Source organism: Hyposmocoma kahamanoa, unplaced genomic scaffold (genome assembly GCF_003589595.1).
Source record: "Hyposmocoma kahamanoa isolate Upper Pololo Valley unplaced genomic scaffold, ASM358959v1 244, whole genome shotgun sequence".
NCBI classification, from domain to species: Eukaryota; Metazoa; Arthropoda; class Insecta; order Lepidoptera; family Cosmopterigidae; genus Hyposmocoma; species Hyposmocoma kahamanoa.
In genome coordinates, this window is record NW_020653761.1 from 83,120 (window position 1) to 108,133 (window position 25,014).

Here is a 25,014-nt window from a genome sequence, read left to right on the forward strand (position 1 = left end):
TCATAAAAGTCCAAGAATGAGTGTGTTTTAGTACGAAACTGAAAATTATCAATGAATTCAACATAATCAACCAAATAAACTGTCCAAAAATAAGTGTAATTAGTTTAAAAGTGATAATAGATTATAGAACTATTATATATAAATCAGTACTTTTATCTAGATTTGTGAATAATAAATTGCGTTAACTAACTCCATGAATGAGTATTCTTTAGTCCAAAAATTAGATGGATGACAAAAGTGACAGCCCGTCCCTTGATAGGTTCACGCTCCCGGCACGCGCAGACGCAGTTGTGGAGTTATGGCGCGCAAAAATGACGGAAGGTGTGCTCTCACCCGCTCACTTTCAAGACCATTGGAGGGTCACTGTGCCGAGGATATATTCGCCGCAGCCCAACAGGACTTGTTTAGGTAAGTGCACAATGTTCTGTTGTTTTTTCGTGAATTGAGATATGACAGATAAGGAAGTGATGGCAATAGTACAAATTTTTGATATCACCTTATTGGCACAAATAGTGAAAAATGTACAAAATTTCCGAATTTTTTTTAAGATTCGTTTTGGATGATTGGTTTCTATGACCATGAACGTAATTTCGTTATTTAGCTGCTGTAGCAATAGTAATACCATAATTGATTAAGCTCGTTATTTTTATTTTGATAAATTGTAAGATACGTATTTATTATTTCAGATTGGTCATTCGACGAAGAGCTAGCGACGAAGTTACTCTTGCAACCACTAGAGCAGTTTGTATGGGGTGCGACAGACGCCAATCAGCCGGCGGCGCCAAGACGCTCCACGCTTTGTGGACGAGTCTTCAAACAAGGCGAGCCTGCTTACAGCTGCAGGGAATGTGGTAAGTGGTGTAGATTATATTATTCTACGTGATCGAGAAAGAGATTAACAAGAAAACAGCAGGTTTGCGACATTGACTTTAAAGATAGATAAAAATTTTATAATGTTATCTGGGAAACAATTGAAAAAAAATACACCCAAAAGAAAAGTCAGGAAGTCCAAATACCCAACATGGTTCAGTACTAGTTTGATAGGTATGTTTAAGGAAAAGGATCGTTATCATGATAAGCATAGGAAGTATGGAAATCCACGTGACTTCGACGTTTTTTCATTACTACGCAAAAGATGCAGGGATGCATTGGACCATTGTTTTGACCTATATATAGCACGGCTGGAGGAAAATATCGCTTCAGACATTAAAGCTTTTTGGCGATACACAAAAGCGAAAAAAGTAACCAATGACATTCCCAGACAGATGTACTATCAGGAGCATTCTGCTGAAGTTGGTCCTGATATTGCAAACTTACTTGAGAAATTCTTTTCTTCTGTCTATGGGTGTGCAAATCAATCTACTTATATATCAAACTCTGAACATAACAATTTGATATTGTCTTCTGTTCACATCATGGACAGGTCTATTAAATCGGCTCTTGAGTCAATTGATATTGGAAAAGGCGCTGGCCCTGTGGGATACCACCGGTTTTTGTTAAAAGATATTCTGTTGTTTTGGTTAAGCCCTTGGGTATTCTATACAATAAATCTTTGAGCAATGGTTGTTTTCCTGATTTGTGGAAATTAACTAAGATCGTACCCGTACATAAAGGAGGAGACAAAAAGTGTATTTCTAATTATAGACCTATAAGTATTCTCAATTGCTTTGCTAAGATTTTTGAAAGCCTTGTATATGACCACATTTACTCACACCTGAAGACTGTTATTAGTCCCCAACAGCATGTATTTGTAAAATTCCGATCTACGACTACTAATCTTTTAACTTACATGCATTACTTAGCCTGTGCCTTTAATCAATCGGGACAGGTGGATTCAGTTTATACTGATTTCGCCAAAGCTTTTGATCGTGTCGACCATACTATACTTTGTGTTAAAGCCGAGCGCTTAGGCATTCACGGTTCGCTGTTAAGGTGGCTTCATTCATATCTGCAAAATCGTACTCAACTGGTAACAGTTTATGGTTTTGAGTCAGCTCCGTTTATTGCAAATTCCGGCGTGCCACAAGGATCAAACCTCGGCCCTTTACTGTTTCTGATTTTTATAAATGACCTCCTAAGTCAGTTCAAGTGTGAATGCCTAGCCTTTGCGGACGATATAAAAATTTATCGTAGAATACATTCTGTTGATGATTGTGTCGCATTGCAGGCTGATATTGATACTTTGACTCGGTGGTGTGCGGATAACAATATGTCCCTTAACGTAGCCAAATGCCAGTTTATCACATTTACAAAAAAGGAGAATTACATCCCGTCGTCGTATATGATACGGGGAGTTCAGCTGGAACGTGTAAATGTGGTTCGTGATTTAGGTGTTTGGTTTGACTCGAAGCTGTCCTTTAGAGTACACTACGATTCAATGATTTTAAGAGCAAAGCGGACAATTGGCTTCCTATATCGAGTTACAAAACCTTTTAAGCAAACACGGAGTATAATTATTCTGTATGTAAGTTTAGTTAGAAGTATATTAGAATACTGTAGCATAATATGGTCGCCTATTTATGATAATCATATTAACAGGATAGAGACGATACAGAACGTTTTGTTCGTAGTCTTGCCTCAAAAATGGGATTAAGTAAAAAATTAGTAACGTATAAAGATAGGCTTAACCGATTTCAACTAGATTCGCTTTGCGTGAGACGGCGAGTAGCTGATCTTGTGATGTTGCATAAAATAGTAAATTCCAAATTAGATACTGATATCTTAAGCCATGTTTCACTGAAGGCTACTAATAGGTCTAGCCGAAGGCAACATTTGTTTTCGGTGCCCTCTACTACAAATTATGTGTCATATAATAGTCCTCTTATACGCCTATGCAGACAGTATAATGTCTTATCTAAAGATCTCGATGTATTCCACCAGAGCACTAACACATTCGTAAAAATTATAAAGAACCATGACTGTGCCGTAACACGCGAACACCTCACAGAGTGAAATATTTTCTTTTAAAGTATATCATTGTTTATAAGACTTGGATAGCCATATATAAATTTTAAATGTTATTTTAATGTTGTGCGCGGTTGTTATTGAGATATAAATTTGTTTGTTTTTGTTATAGTGTTATGGTTTTAGGTATATTGTATAATTTGTATCTTGTAACTGTGCCAAAATAAATAAATAAAATAAATAAATAGAGATAAACAGAACCTCCAAGGAAATGAGGAATTCAGTGAAATCTCTGCGCAAACAATACAATCATTTGATAACCTGAAATCGTTAAAACTTAATCCCAATACCGTTAATTTTCAATAAACTTTACGTTTGAAGAGCAGGGATATTGGAAGAGGACCTGAGTACAGATCCGCCATGGACTTAACGTCCTGAGTTTTTTTTTTATAATATCATGTGACGGGACGAACAAGTCGTGCGCCTGATGGTAAGCTACACGCCTGTCCATAACAGTTGCAGTGCCACTCACTTCATAACCGGAACGCAGTAATGATAACATTTCTGCTTGGCTGCAGAAATATGTAAGGTGGCAGTACTTCCCTGGACGGCCTTTTCACATGGAGCTCTATTGCTACTAAAAGTTCTTTAAATCATATGCTGTTTACATTATTAATGATCACTTATGATAAAGTACGTAGAAATATTATCTAAGTCAGTTTTATCGTTAATGTTTTAGGGAATAAGGATGACAGAATAAACTTTGTTGAAAAGATCTTTGAATTTAAAGTAGGGAACAACTACCATAATAAACGACAAGGTATGCTCCGCTTATCAATTCGCCTTCACGCACGAATGTTTGCCGACACTCGCCCATTCCCTGCTCGACTGCGCCCCTCTATTCCGTACTAGTTGTACCGCCGCCGTGTGACGTTTTTGTGACGGGGATGACGAGAGTGATGACCGAATGGAAGAGAGTATAAGGCTGTAAACCTAGCCGTAGCGAAAGGAAAAGCTCGGTCCACTGATATAAAGGTAGAAATGAAAGGCTGTAACGATAAAATAATATAAAAGTACAATAAATGCACTACTTACAATAAATGTTTGTATCGTCATTCGGTTGATTCACTCGCAAACCTCATAACCTTATAGTATAAAACACGTACAACACGTGTAAAACACACAAATGTAGATATTGTGAAGTTGGAATTTTACATGACGGTGGTTTATGAGCACATCCTCTCGTTTTGAGAATTTTGATGGGAGTGATGACGGAATGAACCAACAACATAAGAAGGAAAACAGGATTCCAGAATGATTTAGAATTTTAAAAGTAAGTCAGGAACTAGTAAAGAGGGTAATAAAAAGGTGGGATGACGATGAAGGCAGCATTGTCATAAGCCTCGAACTAATGGCCATCAATTTTTTTGTGTAACCATAGCATTTGGTTTTAATTCCGTCATTGCGTAACGCACTATGTAGATACGAGTTAAAAAAACAAGCAGTGCGTCTTCCGGAGAATTCTCGCGCAGTCCCGGGATTTCCCGCAGCTATCTTATCGTATCTCGAAGGTTACACAGCTACATATAGTTCATTATGCTATGAACTGTTTCGTTATAAATATTCATATCCATTCGCTCAGGGAGAAGTCATGATGAATTTTAGTCAGTACTTAGTTTTAGTACATACTGTAATGTGATGAAGAATATATGTAGTCCTGTGTATCGGAGGTTAAAAAATAAACTGCTTGTGAAGTCATTGGACCAGTATGACTCTCGCGTGAAACATATTTGAAGAATCACTAGTGAATCCAAAAAAGAGAAGTAGTACGTCGTATTTATTGTTACATTGTATCATTTCACGTACATGAACTGACGTCACAGCAACTAGCATGTCTATAAGTAAGCGAAAGGGGATATTAAAATACAATGGTTTGGCTGACAGTTCCAATTTTGGCCAATGCCGTATGCGGCACGATCAAAGTAAGAAGAACTTAAGAACATATCTTTTGATGGACTCCGTGGTTGAGTGATTTGCAACGTAGGTGTTGTTGTATAATATTACATATTTATTTATTTATACCTTGTCTTAAAAGCGTTAATGGTTGCTTGAATTGATATAATTAACAATGAATAATTACAGGAATGGACAATACATGCGTACTATGCGTGGAGTGCTTCAAGGTGTCTGCGCACAGGCACCACAAGTACAAGATGGGCCAATCAGGCGGCGGCGGCTGTTGCGATTGCGGTGATACCGAGGCTTGGAAACGGGATCCTTTCTGTGAACTGCACGCAGTAAGTTTTATTGAAAACAAACACCGACTGGAGTTTTTTTTAAACAACAACAGCTTAATATATGATGATGTTCAATAAATATTCTTAGTTAAAGCTAGCTAGCGCCAATTATTAAATTGTCCACAATCTATTTTTCATTACACATCATTCACATCAAAAATAATAAAAGTACAATATGAAGCGTAGTAAAAAGAGAAAAAAAAAAATAAGAAAAATGAAGCTAAGTGAAGTGCTCTGTCCTGACTTACACAATAGCTTGCATTAAAATAATAATATTAATAAATAAAAAACAATAATAATAATTGTAGTTCTAGCAAGTTTCAAAGCAAACAAATCGTACCATTTGTCTTGAATAAACAATTTAAGTAGATGACGAATATAAATCCTAATGAGATGTCCTTAGAATCGCAAATGCAATTGTGGTTGTGGGGAAATCCCTGTGATTTCGCTGGAACGTAGTAGAAATTATAGAATTTTCATTTATTTTCCAGGCACCACAGGATCAAGAACAAGCACAAGCGAACGTGAGTCCTGAAGTAGTGTACCGCATGAAAATTGTTGCGTCCGTCTGTCTGTCATACGGCTTCAGACTGTTGACGCACGTCGACCATTCGCCCGGGGTGCCCAATGATCTCAGGTGAGGAAATTAAGTGCTCCAAGTCTTTTTTTTATGGGACCAACAAGTCGTGCAATTGTTGGTAAGCGACACGCCTTGTCCATAACAGTTGCAGTGCCACTCGGAGCTTTAAATCGCAAAGGTCTGAGGGGCACTGCCATTGTGCCTATCAGTCTAACACATAAGTTGACAAGTCCCATGTGCCTGTAATTTCACCAGCACTCTTACCCTTCAAAATCGGAACACAGTAATGCTGAAATTACTGCTTGGCAGCAGAAATAGGCAAAGTGGCAGTACTATACTGGATGAACTCTTTCACAAGGAGCTCTACTGCTACTAACTATGTAATAAACATAAAGTCGATATAAATTATGCATTTTTTTCAGATTAAAAGATGCCGAACGGGATCTTCTGCAGATTTTAGACCAGCCAGATCTCTACTGTACAGTTCTTTACAACGACGAAACACATACATTTGAACAGGTATGGCTATTGAGCTTGCTCACTTCATTATCTATCCGTGTATTATGATAATCCATTTTTATTCACAACCAAATCAGTGAAACATCTCCTATCATCCCTAAGGCTTCCACAGAATTAGTTTAAAAATTTAAAATATTATCGTTGACTCAAGCGTATACTGCGAGAATCAAAAATTGATTGATTAAAGTTATCAGCGAAATAACTATATTTGTCGCTTCCCTTCACGCGTTCATTTACATGATTTTTTTTTTATTGTGACTAATTCCTATAGATGTTAATTACGCAGGTAAAGGTGGAAATACTTCCCTTGACGAACTCTTTCACAAGGAGGTATACTCACAGAACAATAAATACAGTAGAAGTGGTTAGTTAGCGGCCGACGCCTGCCAACTTTAGGTCTCGAAAGACCTATTTGAGCTCAGTCCGCCATTTTCGCTTTGTATGGTATGATTGTGTCATTTTTTCGTGCAAATTATCTAAAATCCTAGAAAAATGCCTTAATGTGCTGTTTTAGAGTACAAAAATGATAGCCGCACCATACATATTGCCCGTGGTGGTAGTTTATATCATCGTAAAGTCTTGTTTTAATTAATTTTCAATTTCCTGATCGTCGATATATTTTTTTTGTTACAAGAAACGAAAGTAAAGCTCATACTTTTATTTTTAAGAAACGAAATTAATAACTCCAATTCGTCGTCGTTCAGCAATTAACTGCTAGATGGCAACACGTTCATTGAAATTTCAATATAATAGCAAAACGTCGTAACTTGCAAGAATAAGTATTGATGGTATTGAACTTTTAACGATGCGTTCAGGGTAAAGTTTAAATTATATTAACAATCCAGAATTTGTTATTTCTCTTTAAATTTGGAACTACGACCAATCAGTATCAAGATTTTGTAGTGTTTCAAATTAAGAATGTGTGACTTTTGGCGACATTGGTTCTGGTAGTAATCGAGGCTTAAGGCACTTCCATTGTTTTTTTCTTCCGTGGCTATACTGCTACTAAACTAGCTTCTGCCCACTAGGCCACTAAGCTGCGTCATTAATACTAAACCTACTATTACTGAAAAACTAGTTTGTTGTGGATGCTTACCATAAATCTGTTCAATGAGATATGGTGATTCGTTGATGTTTGTCGTGCGGCATTATATTCCGCAGCATCGGCGTCGCGTGTCGCTTCGTTCTGGCGATGTTCTAATTACGATCACGGCGCATACTATTATACGTCCCTATTATATGCGGCTATTATGTTATGGCCCAGGCAAATAACCTTATTTCCTAATTCACCAGGTCATATCGACACTGACCCGCGTAATGAAGTGCAACCATCGCGACTCCGTGGAGCTGGTGAGCCTCATCGACCGCGAGGGTCGCGCGCTCGTCAAGTGCAGCTCTTTCCAAGTGTGCGACAAGCTCAAGAACGATATTGAGTCGTGAGTCTCGATTTCATACGTACTCCGTGCTAAGAAAACAATTAAAAAAACTATTCGGTCGAGTTTCACCACGAGGAAATTTGCGTAATTTCGTATGTAACGAAAAGTTCACACTCGCTCATAATAATATATAGAAACGGGTATTTGGCTTGTGCAAGTTTACTCAAGGGAAATGCATGACTGTGAACGGGCCTTTAGCTTGACCGTAGCCTAAAGCACATTAATCTTTCCTTACTTATATTCCACAATAATTCCTACTAACTCAAAAGTATCTAAGAACAATTAACGACGTTTTATGAAATGTTTAGATTGTAACAGTCTCTATTTTCGTGCCTTGCAACACTAACAGACGTAATTTTTAATTTTGACAATAATTATTTATATACATCACAACCATGGACCGATGACTCCAGAGGACTGCTAATCTCGATACTAGCCAGCGTAGTCTGGCATCTAGTACCTATTGGTACACCAGATGTCACCACGAGTACCAAAGGCGATCCGACAGCACGTTCGCTAAAAATACTGGCTTCTTGTATTTCATATTAAAGAAAAATTAATTGATATCCACGGCCATTTTTTTTATAATGCCAAGTGACGGGACGACCAAGTTGTGCGCCTGGTCGTAAGCGACACACAGAGCTTTAACTCGCAAAGATCTTAGGGTAACTGCCACTGCGCCCGTCACTCTGAGACATAATGTTGACAAGTCTCATGTGCCTGTAACTTCACCAGCATCCTCATCCTACCAAACCGGAACGCAGTAATGATGACATTACTGCTTGTCGGCAGAAATAGGTAAAGTGGCAGTACTTCTCGGGACGAACTCATTCACGAGGAGCTCTACTCTACTATAAACTACGTCCACCACTGCTACATTACGTATTTCTGCCGCCAAGTAGTAATGTCAGCATTACTGTATTCCGGTTTTGAAGGGTAAGGGTGCTGGTGAAACTACATGCACACGGGACTTGTCAACTTACGTCTCAGGGTGACGGGCGCAGTGGCAGTGCCCCTTTGATCTTTGTGATTTAAAGCTATGAGTGGCACTGTAATTGTCATGGACACGCGTGTAGTCTTCCATCAGGCGCACGACTTGTTCGCGCCGTCTCTTGATGTAATAAAAAAAGTCGCAATATTGACCTTTTTGAGAGTTACTTGCGCGACTTGTGCGAGAGCGGCATAAAGCGCGAGATCTTTATACGAGAATAGCAGGTTAACCGTCCCCTTGAGTAATTCGTCCATGGTCACAACACAGTACGTGAAAATAATTATTTTTCCTCAGAATTGGAATTTATATTAGATCAGAAATAGTGCATGAAACGTCTAAATCATTGTTTTTGTTTTGTTGTATGTAAACCCCACCTTATTATATTTATTTACATTGTTGTAACATAATAATTCATTATTTTTAACACTTATATTCATGCTGCATTTTTTGTTCGAAAGGATAATGACCCTTGTAGTAATCATCAAAGTGTTTATCTACAAAACACGTTTTGTCATTGTGCGAGTTAATCCAGTTGACACAAGTAATTTATCTATAACTATCAACTTCAAAGTAATTGCGTTGGGGTTATAATTTTTTTAACACTAATTTTATATCGCATTAAAATCGTGGAACCCACTTAAAAAGCGAGCATGTAAAACGGTCCTAACGGAAAGATTTTGAGCTATTGTGTATTATTATATCCAATGGTCAAAAAATTGTGTGTCATATATATTGATACATGTATTAGATATAGCTACAAGAAGCGACATGAGTTGTTAAAACCACCAAATATTACTTAATTACTTTTTCGAATTCCGGGTTGCTGGAAATGGTTTTACTGCGTCGTCCGACAAAACTACTGACCTAGGAAGTTGAAGTTGTATTTTAAAGTAATTCTAATGGTGCCATGTAAAAAAATGTAGCAGATAACTGACCTTTTACCAAAGCAGAGAAAAAAGTAACGACAATAGTTTCTCTCCGCCCCTCCGTATCGCACCCCGCATATTGTCTGACACATTGACGGAACGGCATCAAGGTTGTCAGTGAGCTATTCGCTAAGAATAACACGTTCATGTTCTTACAATAGTCGTGAATTGTGCCATGTACGGTTATTTATCTTCATCTAAATAGAATAAAGAGAGGAGTTTCTTTCGTTAAAAAATACTTTTTATTACGTTTCGAATTTTCGATATAATTTACATTTAGGAAACATCACAATAATCATTATAAATACTATTATCGACTACGATACGAATGGTTTTACTACGGTGCAGTAAATCCGTTTCTGGAAATAAGTTGCGAGCTATTCCAGATATCTACTTAGTGTCATAGTGGTGGCATTGTAGGTCGCGTTGTCAACTTTACATAAAAACATCTAGGAAAAATGTCTTTAGATCCGTAATTTGCGCCCGCTTTCATTATCCCATCGAACAAGAAGCAGAGAATATATCGGAAAAGCATACGGTGGTGGGGTGACGATGTATTGTTAAACTCAGCTGCACGGCGATGTTCGAAAGGTTCACGTCGCGCCACGGGCCTATGCTGAAGGTGCTCGTCATGCACGCACATCTCGTCGCGCATCAAACGTTCGCTATGAAGCTTTTGAACTGGTGAGTCCGTTTTTTTATATGTATTTACGTCTCATAAATAATTTTTATTTTATTTAGTACATTATAAAGGCATTAAATATAATTTTGCTTAACACTCTTTAGTCTAAACTGATTAATCTGAGTGTTGTAACTCCTCTTTGCTATAATTTCGATTATAGTAATATTAGCGAGAGCTTGGAATTGCATTTGTAGTGGTTTTTGTGGTTACAGAAGAAAATGTGGTTGTATTTGTGGATTTTATGCGAACGGCACGCAAATGTAATGCAATTCCGAGCTCTTGCTAATATTTATTAAAAGCATCTTAGATTTATGGAAACACAGGCCGTATAGAAGTTGACAGTAACAAAAGTATAATAATATATCGAGTTCTTAGGCTTTTGCGATTGCTACACATTGGAAATGAAACTATTTTTTGAGATCTAAATTTTAGCTACGTTTTAGGCTTTAATGGGCTTTTTAAACATTACGTTTGAGGTCATTTATCCGATATAGCTGTACCTACTGCTCATGATACTCATGAACAACATGTAATAAGATTCTTTCCAACTTCCAAAGTACACAATTTATTATTGGTATGATTGTATGATGTTAGCTACACTGTAGATTGAAGCTGTTGCCTTGGAGTAGGACGATATAGGTAGACCAAAAAGAATTGAAATTTCTCTCAATTCATGAATCCACTAGTGGCCACTTTGTCTGTGTGGCTACAGATGCTCACTTTTAACCCTTAAACCGACGTTCCAATTTCGTCATAATATTAGAAACTAAAACAATGCAATTATAATCAATAATTACGGATTTGTTATCACGATATAATTTATTTTTATTTTCCCGATATATCGGATCGGTTCACCTAATCCAAACCGTGACTATGGAGCGTGTCAAAGCATACCGTGGCAAGAAACCTATAATAAGTGATAAACATTTAGTAAATAACCACGAAACTCTTGAAAATCTATAAAATAATCCGAATGTTAACCTGAAATTCAGGTTACAAAACTTCGTAAGTCAAGAACCAAGCCTTCGATTAGCCGTGAGTCAAGTGGCTCTCGGTGACGACGCGTGGGGCGCAAGTGGGCCAAGCGGTGGGGTCGCCGGTGGGGTTATGCAGAACGACTTTCGTATGTGGAAAGCTGCCAGGACCGCCTGGCATAGATTGCTCATTGCCACCACTTTGATGGACTACACCACCAAGAAAGCTATGGCAATATTATTCACTAAGAATTATGGTAAGTGAATTATTTACTATTGAGACTATGTAAGTGCAAATTCACTACCTCGTCGAACAGTACTAATTCGACAAAGGTTCTTTTTATTTTAATAATAACGCACACACTCAATATAGCCCCGCGCTAGGGAAACCCTGTGTCGCGGGTGACATGGACACACACATAGACAATCGCAAATTACATCCAAACTCACGAGAGAAATAAATAAAAAATAAATGTAGGACATACAAATATTTCTCCCGGCCCGGGAATCGAACCAGGGACCTCTGCGTGGCAGTCCGGCATGGTAACTGTTTGGCCACGGAGGCAGTTGTATTCGAGGTTTGAATAGAAACTTTGTTTTCCGAAGCACAGTTGCGCATTCGTATAGTTGTTTCAAAAGACAAATCAGTTGGAAGCTTGGACGGAGAAGTTTTCTTAAGCATTCTATATGAATTAACGCCATAATAGGATAATTACTCGTCCACTAACGACTTATTCACAAAAATATACCGAAAATATCAGGCATTAACTTTAATTCAGTTTTATTGCCAAAAACATCTGTAGCACCCATAAATGTAATTGTTAATTTTGATAATTAAATAATATATCAAGCAAAATCAGCGTAATTAACATTTCTCAAAGAAAAAACTTTGGGTGGGGAATATCTCGAAAGTTACCGAACTGCAAATCGTCGCCTTCCTTTCTCAAACTCGTATCTTAAGCATAAAGTTATTGAAATGCAAAAAATGGATTGTATATGCAAATTTTGCAGGCTGATTTCACATCACAATTCCTTCATATTCACACACTGGCTTTTACCTATTCTTAAAGTAATGCAACCAAATTACCAATCTTGATAAGAAATTTAAAATAAATAGACAAGTTTTGCCATCTACTGAATAATCACTCTTTATAAGATACGAGTTTAAGACTGTAAAGCATCGAAATGCATTGTTGGCAAAATTGCATGACGTCATATTTTCATCCGACAAAACAATCACGCGTTTCATATACGAAATAGACTGTCAAAAAGTCTTTGGGCTCATTCAGAGTGCAGGCGCGGGCGCGGCGTTGGGTGCGGGCACGCGGGTCTTGGCCTCTTCCCTTTCACAGTGCCGAAGCGGTTACGAGCTGGTAGATCCACACGTCGAAATCGCAAACAGACGCCAGACGCTAGACCAAGCACTGTGAAAGGGACGGGCGGACCGAACCAATAGTTTTGTGGTGGGCGGAATGGCGCGGCCCGCATGCACCCGCGTCCGCGCCCGTCTCGAGGCAGGCGCCGACGCGCGCGGCCACTGTGAACGCAAGGAGCGTCTACGTACATTTGATTTACACGCACCCGCGCCCGCCGCCACTCTGAATAAGGCCTTTCGTTTTTCAAAATGGAAGTGAAAATATTTTTGAAGTAGCATAATCATATCAAAATTTCTTAAGCCAATGAAAATCGTGTTGTATTAACCAGTGTACCCAGTTATGTTATACATTATTTATATATCCAGGCTCAATTCTGAAAGACTTCATCCGTGACGACCACGACCACTCGTTCTCAATCTCGTCACTCTCCGTGCAGCTGTACACGACGCCGACACTGGCTCATCATCTGATCGCGAAACACGACGCGTTATTCATTGTGGTTAACACTTTCGTTAGTGAATGCAATAGGCGGTGTAACAATCGAGTAAGTATTTTTATATAAATTCAACAACTTTCTGTAAAGTACAACTCTTATTAAGTTTATAGCTGTTTTGTTATTGAGCTTCACGTGCAGAAAGATAGTGATTTTCTTACCATAGCTATATAAATTAAAGACTTTTTGTAAAATATGTCACTTATGTAGTTTTACCTTTAAACAGACGATCTGTTCATCACATTTGGTACATCGTATGAAAGCATATTATAAGATCATAATAATGTAGGGTTATCACCGTGTCTTACCCATATAATTTTTTATCTCCACATTTTAAATGGATGCAATTTTCCTATTTACTATTTGTAAATACTTAACTTAAAAGTACTATGTGAAAGAATGTATATAAATTGGTGAAATTAGAAAAAATCGAAAATTACATAATGCCAGGAGAAATTATACGTGATCCTTACTTAGTCCTCTATAACTTTTTTTTATTTAATTTGATTCAAACAGCCAGTACAATATTAAAAAATATAGAAAAAATAAAACTGCTATAGACAAAGAGTACCGAATATTACAGTAAATTTGTAATAACGTAGGCTAACAAAATTTATAACATAAAAACATTTAACACATTTTTGAACCAAAAGCATTCGCTTTTAACGCGTTAAACTACACATGCTTAAAACCAATTTGTACATAAAAAAAATTAAATAAACCGAGATCTGAACTGGCTTCCCAGGTAGACAAACCCCAATAATTGGACATGTATTATTATTAATTTGTATTTTATTCTCTTGCGAGTCAAATATTTACGTACTAATTGCGAATCAAATAAATACTTAGTATTTTTTATGAGATGTTCAGAGAAGCCTAAGCGCGATCAATAATAAAATAGTCCTTAAATATAATTATCAAAAGTGTCTAGGGATCAAGCACATTTTTGCCAATAACTGAAAGTCAAGTTTTTTTATTATAATTTTTTAACTCCATTGGCTTTTTGGTCAATTACTTCAATATATAAATAAATAATTTAATAAATTTAGAAACATTTTTATTTCATTTTTGTAGGGTAATTTTTGATGTGTGTGTTTATTAGTTCGCTAAGATCAGCCCGATGATTTTGTATAAAACATAAGGCAACAAAAGTGCGTTTAGAAATAAATATAAAAATTATTTCTATTTTAGGGTCGCCTGGAATTTGAGCGCAACCATATAAACATGGCGTTCAAACGCGCGCAATTCATTCTATACGACGTGAAGTATCTCCTCGGTTCCGTGCCAACAACATTCGACGACGAGCTGCGTAAAGGGTTCCTTCACGGATTATCCCTGATGCTCAATCTGCTTGTTATGATGCAGGGAATGGACTCTGTAATAAGACAAGTAAGGTTTTAATTAATTAACTATCTATTACTCCAAACAGTACAAGTTTAAAGTGACCCGCTTGTGGTACTTGATTTTGGCCCACTTATTCTGTTAAGGCCTAAAATTTGCTTGGCGGAAGTTATCCGTGCCAAACAAATGGAGGAGGTTTTATTTGTTTAGCACATTAGACATGAAATGATTCCATCCAGCTATTATAATTTTATTTCCAAAAATAAGGTATTTCATTTGAAAAAAGGAATAAATTTATTTACCCTTTATAAGTAAAAAAATTCTCGTAATGAAATTACTAGTGATAAAACAGACCTCTGCTTCTGCTTCCGCAACTTTAATAGCGGAACATTTATCGGAAGTTTACAACGTTGGAGATAGATCAGGAATTAGCGCGATTTGCTTGGCGGCAGGGCACGCGTTTTTAAACAGTTTTATATAGTGTTAAGTGTGAGATTGTATAATATTTACACTTCCGCTTCCGCATCATCTTCCGCCTCCGTTTTGTTTCCGTTTCCGTTACGACACTTCCGTTGCATCACTACAAATTACAAAAAACTGACTGGGGCCTGCAGCGTTTTGGTTTGACGCAATAGTGTTGTTCGTTTTTTAATTTCAGCCATGCTCAACAGATGCCGCTCGTTTAACTTTAAAAATTGGCATTGCAATTTATAAATTTCGTGAAATATTTTGGGGCGCCATATGTTGGTACAATATTGCACTATGTAATTGAGACTTGTAACCATTTAGTGACATATCAAATTGCATTTTCCTTTATTATTTAATGTTTCAGGTTGGTCAACACATGGAATACGAGCCTGAATGGGAGTCTGCGTTCAATCTCCACGTAAAATTAGCTCACAGCATCACTTTGTCATTGGAGTGGTGCGCGTCAGAGCGTGCTCTGATTGCGTCCGCTTACCGCATGGCGCTGCGCAGGCACAGTGACATCTACACTAATCAACCGAGGGTCGTTAGAGGTGATTCTTATTGAGCTATATCTCGAGCTTTTATGACTTGCCTGCCCTTCAATCACTCTGAACACCTTTTCTTAAACTAGGTAATTTGCTGTGGAGTTTATATCAGAATATGGCTCCCAACCATTACCCCGAACATCTAGATGGAAATCGATTTTGGAAAGTTCGTATCCTTAATCTACCCAAAATGCTAGGACGTCCAAACCCCAGAGGTATTCATTTTCAACACAACTGCTATACCAGCATGTGTTAGAGGATTGTTATTAGTTTGTTAGTACATGCAAAATAACAAAAACAGGAATTATAATTAAAAATAGGAATTATAATTATAAATAAAAAAAGAAAATTATACTACAAATTTTCTAGTATGATCCCTGTGACACTTCATTTGATGTTTTCACAGGGATGAGGTAAAGTCGATAGATTTTTGAAGCAAAGGTTCTCTCTTATACAGCCTTGCATAATATTACGGATTTAAAAAAACATAACAATTGAGTTTTTAAAATAAAGAACTCCCGTGAATTGTGTATGAATAATATTTATTTTATTTCTGATATCCGATCCGTTATTTCTATGGAATAGGTAGGTACAGGTACCGGAGAAGAAATAAATTAAATGTAAACGCAGTCTTTGTTTATGATACAATAACAATCAGCAACCAAATTAGCGTGATTTACAGGGACTCTACTGTCATCAGTCCGTAGACAACATAAATTAATGCTTTCTGTACAAAAATGAAAGTCGTAGCCATTGAAATAACAAATTAATAACGTTAAGTCCGTCTTCTGTGAAATTTGGTTTGGTGCAGATACGTGCCTTTTACCAATACTACAGACGTGAATTTGCACTATCCACGACGTTATATATTTATTCAATAAATTATCGACAATTTTTTATCGTTATACCTCATCTCTAGCAAACGCAGTCTAACGAAGTAACCTTTGTACGTTGTCGTAATTTAAATTCATTTTTGAAAAAAATAATTCTCTGGGCATTTGTCACTAATTTGGTGTTACTTTTACTTTAATTTTATGTATTTGCTTAAACAAAAGATATTCACTTAAAAGCGAGACTTATAAAAACACGCATTTTATATACGTAAATTAGTAGACTTCGTTACAAGGTTATATTATGGAGAATTTTGTGAAGTGTCACAGGGATCGTCCTAGAAAATTTGTAGTATAACTCATTTTAAGAAAGAAAGGACATCGTTCAATGAGCGCTAAAATGGTCGGTACTTTGAATGTATTAAAAATATTCCGATTTTTTTGAATCTTAAATTTATTTTAAAATAAATTATCGTATATCATCGAGTATATACCAGAAATAGAGACGAATTAAGGGCCATCCATCCCTGGCAACTCATCAGGCAAATGGGCCTTATATCACTTTTAAATATCAACACTCGTTTGCGCTGAAATCGCAAATTAGAAAACTGAAAAATAATATCTCGAACAATGGGGGCTGTTGCATTCGGCCGGAATCACATTTCATCGGTAATTAAATATGTTTAATTTTTCAATTTTCGTCCATTATAGCAAGGCTCAAGTTAAACTGGTCGATTTGAAGTGGAACAATTGACGACACCCGTCAATTGTTTCGAATTCGGGCTGGCCAATCGGAGCGCAGTTGTCACAGTGATGCTTTGGCAGAATAGTTTTCAAACAAATTAAATGACATTTCGTCTCTATTTCTGGGTTATATACTCGGATGTCGTATAGCTTCAACTCATATATTTTTAAACAGATCCACAAAATTATGTCCATAGGCTATCTAAATAATCGGCATTACGCCGACTAATTAATACGTTTGGACCCTTCTTGTGGAAGATAGATAGACTCGCGTCCTGATGCGTAAATGCGAATTCTTGGTATGCTATGCTACAGCAGAATGTTTTACTTTTCACAGAATTGGGCAACCAAAGCGCCTCAGTGATCCCCTACGACGTTTCCGTCGAGCCAGTGTCCATACATCGGCCTCTGTCGCGATACATCGCCGGTTTACACTTACATCTGCACCAACATGGTTTATCGTACCACAGCAGAGAGTTTGACAGGCCTGATAAACCGAAACCTTCTCCTGAAGAGCTTATAGGTAAATCCATTGTGGTCTATTTCATGAGTGAACTGTTTATCAAAAACTAATCCCCTTAGTTCAAAAGCATTATCGTTTAAAATAGAGTTCTTTCTTTCTTCTTTGTGTTCCCTCGCACCTATAGCCAGGTTTAAGTGGCGTGATTATTTGTTTTTTGCAGAACCAGTGCTTCAGACAATGGCGATGATCGCGCAAGTGCATGCGGGCATGTGGCGCCGCAACGGGTTCGCCTTACTCAATCAGCTTTACTTCTATCACAACGTCAAGTGCCGTGCCGAGATGCTGGATCGTGATATTGTCATGCTGCAGGTAACAAACTAAACTACCTTACCATATCGGCGTGAAGAGGCCTTCTTGGACTCGACATTAAAAAATGTCTCTTCTGTTTTGAACTCTCGTCACTCCAATCATACCTGTTATATCCCGCTTGGGTCCACTATTCTCTCCCAAGTTTTCACCATGACCGAATCTGGCGCCTTCAATTCGCCAATGACATTGGGCAGAAAATTAGGTGAATGATTTTTTATTTATATTGTATTTTTTATATATTCAGATTGGCGCATCACTAATTGAAAGCAATGAGTTTATAATTCACGTACTGAACAAGTTCAACTTACTGCATTGGGCGGATGAAGACTTCGAGCAACGAAGAACCTTCGAAGATGACACTCTGCGGCACACCATTAGCATGGTTGAGGAATTCTTAGGGCTGCTTATTACTGGTAAGTTTTGTATTCATATTGTGAACTTTTGTATTCATGTTGTGCTATGCATATGATTGCATCTCTCTCCTCTCTGGGCAGAGAACCTTAGATATTTGTTTCGGATATTATTTACTTATTATTTTACAGTGGTGGGTTCACGCTACGTACCAGGAGTGGGGGAAGTAACAAAAGAAGATCAGACCAAGAAAGAAATAATTCAAATGCTCTGCGTCAAGCCTCTGCCTCATTCTGAACTCAATAGGTAAGATATTTTGATAATTAAATTGAGAAAAAAACAATAAACGAAACTTATAAATTTCAGAGCTCACTAATTTCACATTACTATGTATGCATAATATAAAAACAAGTACAGGTGAAATTTCACGGGCGGTATTGGACTAGCGCCAGATACTCTATAGCACTTATATCCGATTTGCACAAATACATATTATGTACTTCTGTTTTGTAAAATGTGTGATATATCGAAAGATAAACGCCAACAGGAAAGTGATAAAATATCCCTTTCAGATCGCTACCCGAAGATCAATCCCACGAAACAGGTCTAGAGGGAGTTATTCACGAAGTAGCAGACTTTATCAAACCTACTGGGGGCAACAACAGAGGCGTTTACAAACTGAAACCACATCTATACGATGAATATGATACGTTCTTCTATCACTACACTCGCGAGGATTTGTCGAGGAGTGAGGAGGAACAGAGAAATAGGAGAAAAGCAGCTGGTGAGTTAAAGGGGTGAAAATATGTACCTAATTAGATCGAAGTAATATTTGAAAACGACTAGGATACTTCCTAATCGTTTTTAAATATTGTACTGGAATAGGCATAACGATATGTGTGTTTATAAATTAACCTTAATGTTTCCATTATTCTATTTCAAACAATTGATTATTTATTGGTGTTTAAGTAATGCTTAAAATTAGCATAGCTGATAAGTAAGTAAATGATAATAATAACGCACACACTCAACATAGCCCCGCTCTAGGGAAACCCTGTGTCGCGGGTGCCTTGGATACAAACATAGACAACTTACACCCAGATTCACGAGAGAAATAAATGTAGGCCTTACAATTATTTCTCCCGACCCGGGAATCGAGCCTGGGACCTCTGCGTGGCAGTCCGACATGTTAACCGTTCGGCCACGGAGGCAGTTAAATAGATAGACCTTTGAATAGATAAATTTATTCCTTGGCGGAAATAACTACCAGCCTCTTATATTTCAAAAATGTATATTTAAAAAAACTGGCTTCTTATATTTCATATTAAAGAGAAATTAATCCACGGCCATTTTTTTATAACGCCGAGTAACGGGACGACCAAGTTGTGCGCCTGATCGTAAGCGACACGCCTATCCATAACAGTTGAAATGGCACTCAGAGCTTTAAATCGCAAAGATAGATACATAGCATAGTAACCGTTCGGCCATGGAGTCAGAAAATATTTGGCTATTGTAATAGGCATCTTAATTAATTCTTTAGGATTCTCCTATGGCGTTTGATTATGTTGATAACGTATAAATCATAATTTATTAAATTAGCAATTTGTAATTAATTCAATATTAAGCTTATTTGGTTTGAAGAACTATGCCCTATATGCAAGAATTAGTCAAATTAAACTATTAAACCAACAGTAATTTACAGGTGTTCATCAAGGATCAGCTTAGGCCCTTTACTCTTCTACTTATATTGATGACGTTATTATTTGCAGGGCTTCCTGAGTGCTGCCCGCCACCGGCGTTACCGAAACTAACGCCTCCTTTCCGACTATTAGCAAGCCTACTTCAATGTGACGCGGCACTGCACGTACTACGCATAGTACTCGAACGTGCGTTAGACTTGCGTGCCAGGTCATTCTCCGAGACGCAAGTACACAAGGTAAATGTTTACCTTTGTTGTCGTATATGTATACGACAACACTTTTGCTTGTAATGGTTCAAGTACAACACGATAGAATAATAGTTCTCTGGGGTTTCAGTAAAAAAGTTGTTGTTGGACATAATTATTCTTTGCTGGGATCGAGTTGACTCTGTTACTAAACAGGACCACTATACTGTAGCAGTAATTAACTGGTATTAATAACAGTATGATCCATTCTGTACTTTTTTTTTGTAAGAAATAGGATTGGAAATTAGACGCTTTTAGATGCGCTGCAGTGACACGATTGTGGCGCGGCAGCGGTGCATCTATATTGCTGCAGTAATTTTTAGTTAAAAAAATTGGTAGTCACGATCATGATTATTTTTTTATTATTTTTCTGAATATATTGTCGTTAGGCTCTCCACTTAATTGGGTATGCCCTTCGTGACGAGGAGAGCGGCCACTACGAGTTTCTTGCTTTCGCGGAAAGCGCGGCGCGCTGCGGACTTCTAACCCTGCTGCAAAAACAGGTCAACAACATTCGAGTTGACGCCCATAGACCGCTTACTAAGTGGTTGCTTAATAAGATGAAGTGAGTACATGTTCTGTCCAGGCCTTTCACTAACATCGAGTTGCAGAAACATTAAAAATTTGTATTTTTTGTAATTGGTGAAATCAAATTTTGAGGTGGTGTGTTATAATGGAGGATTAAACTCTATTTGTGGGACTATGCGCTTTTTCCAATATATTATTGTATGTTACCTTGACCGCCATTATTCAACATTATCTGAAAAAACAATATTAAATCCTCAAATCGATTAATTTAATTGTTATTTGAAAATAATTTCACTGTGCTTGCTATTTGCCAGAAAAAGAAACTTTCAATGGTAGAAAAAAGTACCTTATTCCCAATACAATGGATTTATTATTAATTCCTCCGAGAAACTCGAATCCGAAGTTAATATCGTTATTCCGGTAACTCATAGTCGTTTATACGTTTCTAGTGTAAGTTGACACACGGCGCCCTCAGTAATCGTAGCTAAATTAGATTTGCAATATTTTTTACACTCGTAGCGTGTAACGTCGTGTGGACGACTAAATAGTTTACTGAATTGTTCTTTTTGTACAGGACTTTATTAGGACAGAACGACGAACAAGGTGGCGAAGGAGACAGTATGGAGACTGACCAAGAACAAAAGCCTACTGGCGGCGAAATTGCGGGTAAATCTTCAACGATATTATCCATCTTGTTATTATTATTTATTTTGTACAGGGCTATTTGTAAAATACTAACAACCTTGTAGGACTGCATTACTAATATCATAAACAACAATTTTATATTCAAATATATCGCTCTAAATGGTGATAACTCTATGCGATAGTAAAAGAAAGCACTCGCTACTAAAATTATTTTTATGAATGACAGCACGTTAGAGGCGTTGCTAAAAATACAGAATTAAAAGAGGTCGGACAACAAAAACTAAAAAGTTGTTTTTGATAAGTTTATTATGGTTTGTAAACAGTCATGAAACCAAAACTGTTGTTTATGATGATAGTATTGTAGTCCAGAGAGGTATTAGGATAGTATTTTTCAAATAATCCCGTATTATTATTGACAATCTCGGTGATCTAACGGTTTACGTCGTGGGCGTTGGATGCTGTGGTCCCGGGTTCGATTCCCTGTAGATTGAGGTCCCGCCACAATTTAAATTTTAATTGATTTAATGCGAGGGTACCAACTCTACATCTGTTGACCTTCATGAAGGTGGAGTTTTAGCCGGTGTCATGTATCCGAAGTCGGTTACCGGACACCCACGTTGCGTCACATGTAGTCCATGCGTGTAAATGAATAAATGTTTTATTATATTATTGTAGTGTAATGGCCCTGCTGGTGCTGGTGGCGTTCTGTAGACTGTAAAATAGCCTGGATAGCAGTAATATAGCCTGGTCTAAGGGTAGTAATAGCCTCCGCCCCAGCCGCAGCAGCCCCCGCAGCCTCCATACGTCTTACTTAGCAAGTTTTAGCAGTTGAAAAGACGAAAGTCCGGTTTATAGGAATTCATTCAGTACAACAACAATATTAATATATTAAAATGTAAATGGTTCAAAAATAAGAAAGTAGAGAGTGACGATGGAAAGAAACAAAATCAGAAAGCGAAGGAAGATGGAACAATTCAAATTTAAAATTTAAATACAAGCAAAAGAAAAAGTGATAAGATACAAAAAGGTGAAATGACGGTGTAAGGAGGTCACACCGTCACAATAGTATGTATTTATAGGTCAATGTAACCTGAATATAAATAAAAAATAAATAAATAAAAATAAAAATACAAGTCGTGTTGCCTACACAACTACTTACACTTTTTTTATAATATACTTTTAATTGATTGCAGATGCCGAAAAAGAGCGTCGTGCGAAGTTAGCTGCAGAGCGGCGAGCGAAGCTCATGGCGCAAATGAAGGCGCAAATGAACAACTTCATTTCAAAGAATGCTACGCTGTTCGAGGAGACTAACACTGAGGTACAGAATATCGCTGTTACACTGGGAAAGACAATTATTTCATAAAATATCGACTTTAAAATAAATGCAATTAAATTTTCAACGACGAATATTTATTATCACACGTTAATTTGTAACAGACGATTCCACATTTTATGTTTTACCGAAATTTGAAAATGTTTGCCTTTTACATAAGCAATTTTGTCGCGTTATCCTACATTAAATAATTTTCTGTGAAAATTCCAAGCAGGTAATTGATTTTCGCAGTATAACGACGATATTCATTAGAAGTCTTCATCTTATCGTATCAATGGTATACACTATGAAGCGTAAAACACAGAGAACGGGCGCGTGACGGCTCGGGAGCACGGCGGGTGTAATTCCGTGTATTTATGTATATGGACGACAACACACCATGCATGCGGGCGCGGGACCCGACCTGCACCCGTACCGCGCCCGCTCGTAGTATGTTGTCGCCCGACCCGCACCCGTTTTCTGTGTGTTTCACGCTTAACACTTTAACAAAATTAAATAGCAATTACACGATCCCTGAAAATCTGTTTATTACTTGTAATTGTGTTGCAATCTAAATGTAGATTGCAACAAGACGAGCATCGACATCTGATCTGTCAATATATTTTTATGGCATTGGCCACTAGCACATTAGCCAAAAAATTACATAAAAAAAACCCGTTCCGTTCCGCGGGATTCCGCTCCATTTTCCGTTACATATTATTATTAAAAATCCTTAACGATATTTTTAGGTATTGCTAGGCGAGTTATTTATTGTCCAATTCATCGTTATCACAGGTAACGGAAGAAGAGCAAGAAATAAGGACGTTGTACTCCGGGGCCGCACTTGGCGTGTGGGGCGGCGGCGTTCCCGAACCTACACGAGTCTGTATTATGTGTCAGGAAGAGGTACGTTTTCGTATATGTATTATATTTTTATTTCCTTATTTATGATGTCAGTAAACAGTTTTATAAGATGAAATTCACGGCTGTTGTCACCACTGTAGCCGGCTAGCCAGGTTATTGGATATAGACTAGATTGTAAAACCTACCTAAACTAAATTATTTTCAACGTAAACATTGAGTTTATATTTATATAAATAAGAATTAGACATAAAGTAGCATTTGAACTAATATCTTTTAACATCGATTTGTTATAGCTTTACCTAGATTTTGTTAAAGAAAAATAAATTATTTGTGTTTCAGATGTATTTTTTAGATTATGACAAAGCAGAAATAGCTGAAATTTATTTCTATAGTCGTCACCAAATAAGAGGCCAAATTTTACAGCTAAAGAAGGCGATAGTATGTAACTTTGAATGCGATCAACGAAACAATAAACAAACAATTATTAGCATAATTGAGTTTAAAAAAACACATAAATTTTATTGAAACATTATATAATACGAGACCTGTACCTCACCTACGGTGGGGTTGGGCTCGGCCTGCGGCGCGTGGTCGGGTTCAGTTTACGGGGTGTGCTCATGCTCTTCGGTGGCACAACAGTTAGTACTATAGGCGCGTGATGAGGAGGTCGATTCCCGATTTGGGCCAATTTAAGAAACGAACATTTCTAAATTGGTTTTGGTCTGAGTATCCTGGATTGTCGGCGTTTTGGTATTCATAGTACAGAAAATTCGGCAGTAGTTTGGCATTTTTTTCCCCTAAATACGTTTGTCGCCACTTTGTAGTTTATTGGATTTAGACTAGACTGTAATACCTTTGTACCTGGTTCAAACATTCAATGTAGATATTGAGGGACGACAAAAGATACTTAATTTATAGGTATGCATATAAGCAGGTAGAAAGATACTGAACCATGTTTAAAACGTTCTTAACACTACATTGTGCTATGACGAGGAACCGTAGAGGTGTGCCTCGTATGTCGCGTACAAACCCTCAGCACATCTCACGTATATGGGGCGGGACACATTGAGAGGTGACCCGAGTGGACCTCCAACTTTAATCCAACCTCTGCCCAACATGTTTCAAGCTTCGATAGCTATTAATCGCGGTGCAAGCGTACATGCCAGCTACTACCGACCCGATTGATGCCAACGATAGGCACCCACAGTCATAAGCGTCAATGAGGCTAGTCTACTTCGGGTAGAGTCAGCACGTGGCAAATTGATAGTCATAGAACATGTTTCATAACAATATTAAACTCGACAATTAACTTAGTTGTGTGTCTTTCCACCGTGTCTATGCATGGTGTAATGTTAAACAGTACATATAGGAACTTACCAGTTGTTTGTCTCTTAGGGTACATTCACTTACACAGCCATATCTTTACTT

At 37.5% G+C, this 25,014-nt stretch overlaps 1 protein-coding gene across 1 annotated transcript in view; it reads left to right on the forward strand.

The window, feature by feature from the left end:
* Positions 1–25,014, forward strand: part of LOC113228848 (E3 ubiquitin-protein ligase UBR1) — a 58,067-nt gene that overhangs the window by 24,619 nt on the left and 8,434 nt on the right. The window contains exons 2-22 of the mRNA XM_026462265.1: positions 260–408; positions 687–851; positions 5,047–5,201; positions 5,693–5,838; positions 6,204–6,300; positions 7,594–7,736; positions 10,224–10,337; positions 11,328–11,566; positions 13,051–13,229; positions 14,370–14,567; positions 15,352–15,538; positions 17,444–17,629; positions 17,790–17,938; positions 18,183–18,351; positions 18,481–18,595; positions 18,862–19,073; positions 20,059–20,225; positions 20,624–20,799; positions 21,337–21,428; positions 22,601–22,728; positions 23,518–23,628. Of these exons, the coding sequence (XP_026318050.1) occupies positions 260–408; positions 687–851; positions 5,047–5,201; positions 5,693–5,838; positions 6,204–6,300; positions 7,594–7,736; positions 10,224–10,337; positions 11,328–11,566; positions 13,051–13,229; positions 14,370–14,567; positions 15,352–15,538; positions 17,444–17,629; positions 17,790–17,938; positions 18,183–18,351; positions 18,481–18,595; positions 18,862–19,073; positions 20,059–20,225; positions 20,624–20,799; positions 21,337–21,428; positions 22,601–22,728; positions 23,518–23,628 (3,277 nt within the window). The remainder of the gene's footprint in view (positions 1–259; positions 409–686; positions 852–5,046; positions 5,202–5,692; positions 5,839–6,203; positions 6,301–7,593; positions 7,737–10,223; positions 10,338–11,327; positions 11,567–13,050; positions 13,230–14,369; positions 14,568–15,351; positions 15,539–17,443; positions 17,630–17,789; positions 17,939–18,182; positions 18,352–18,480; positions 18,596–18,861; positions 19,074–20,058; positions 20,226–20,623; positions 20,800–21,336; positions 21,429–22,600; positions 22,729–23,517; positions 23,629–25,014) is intronic.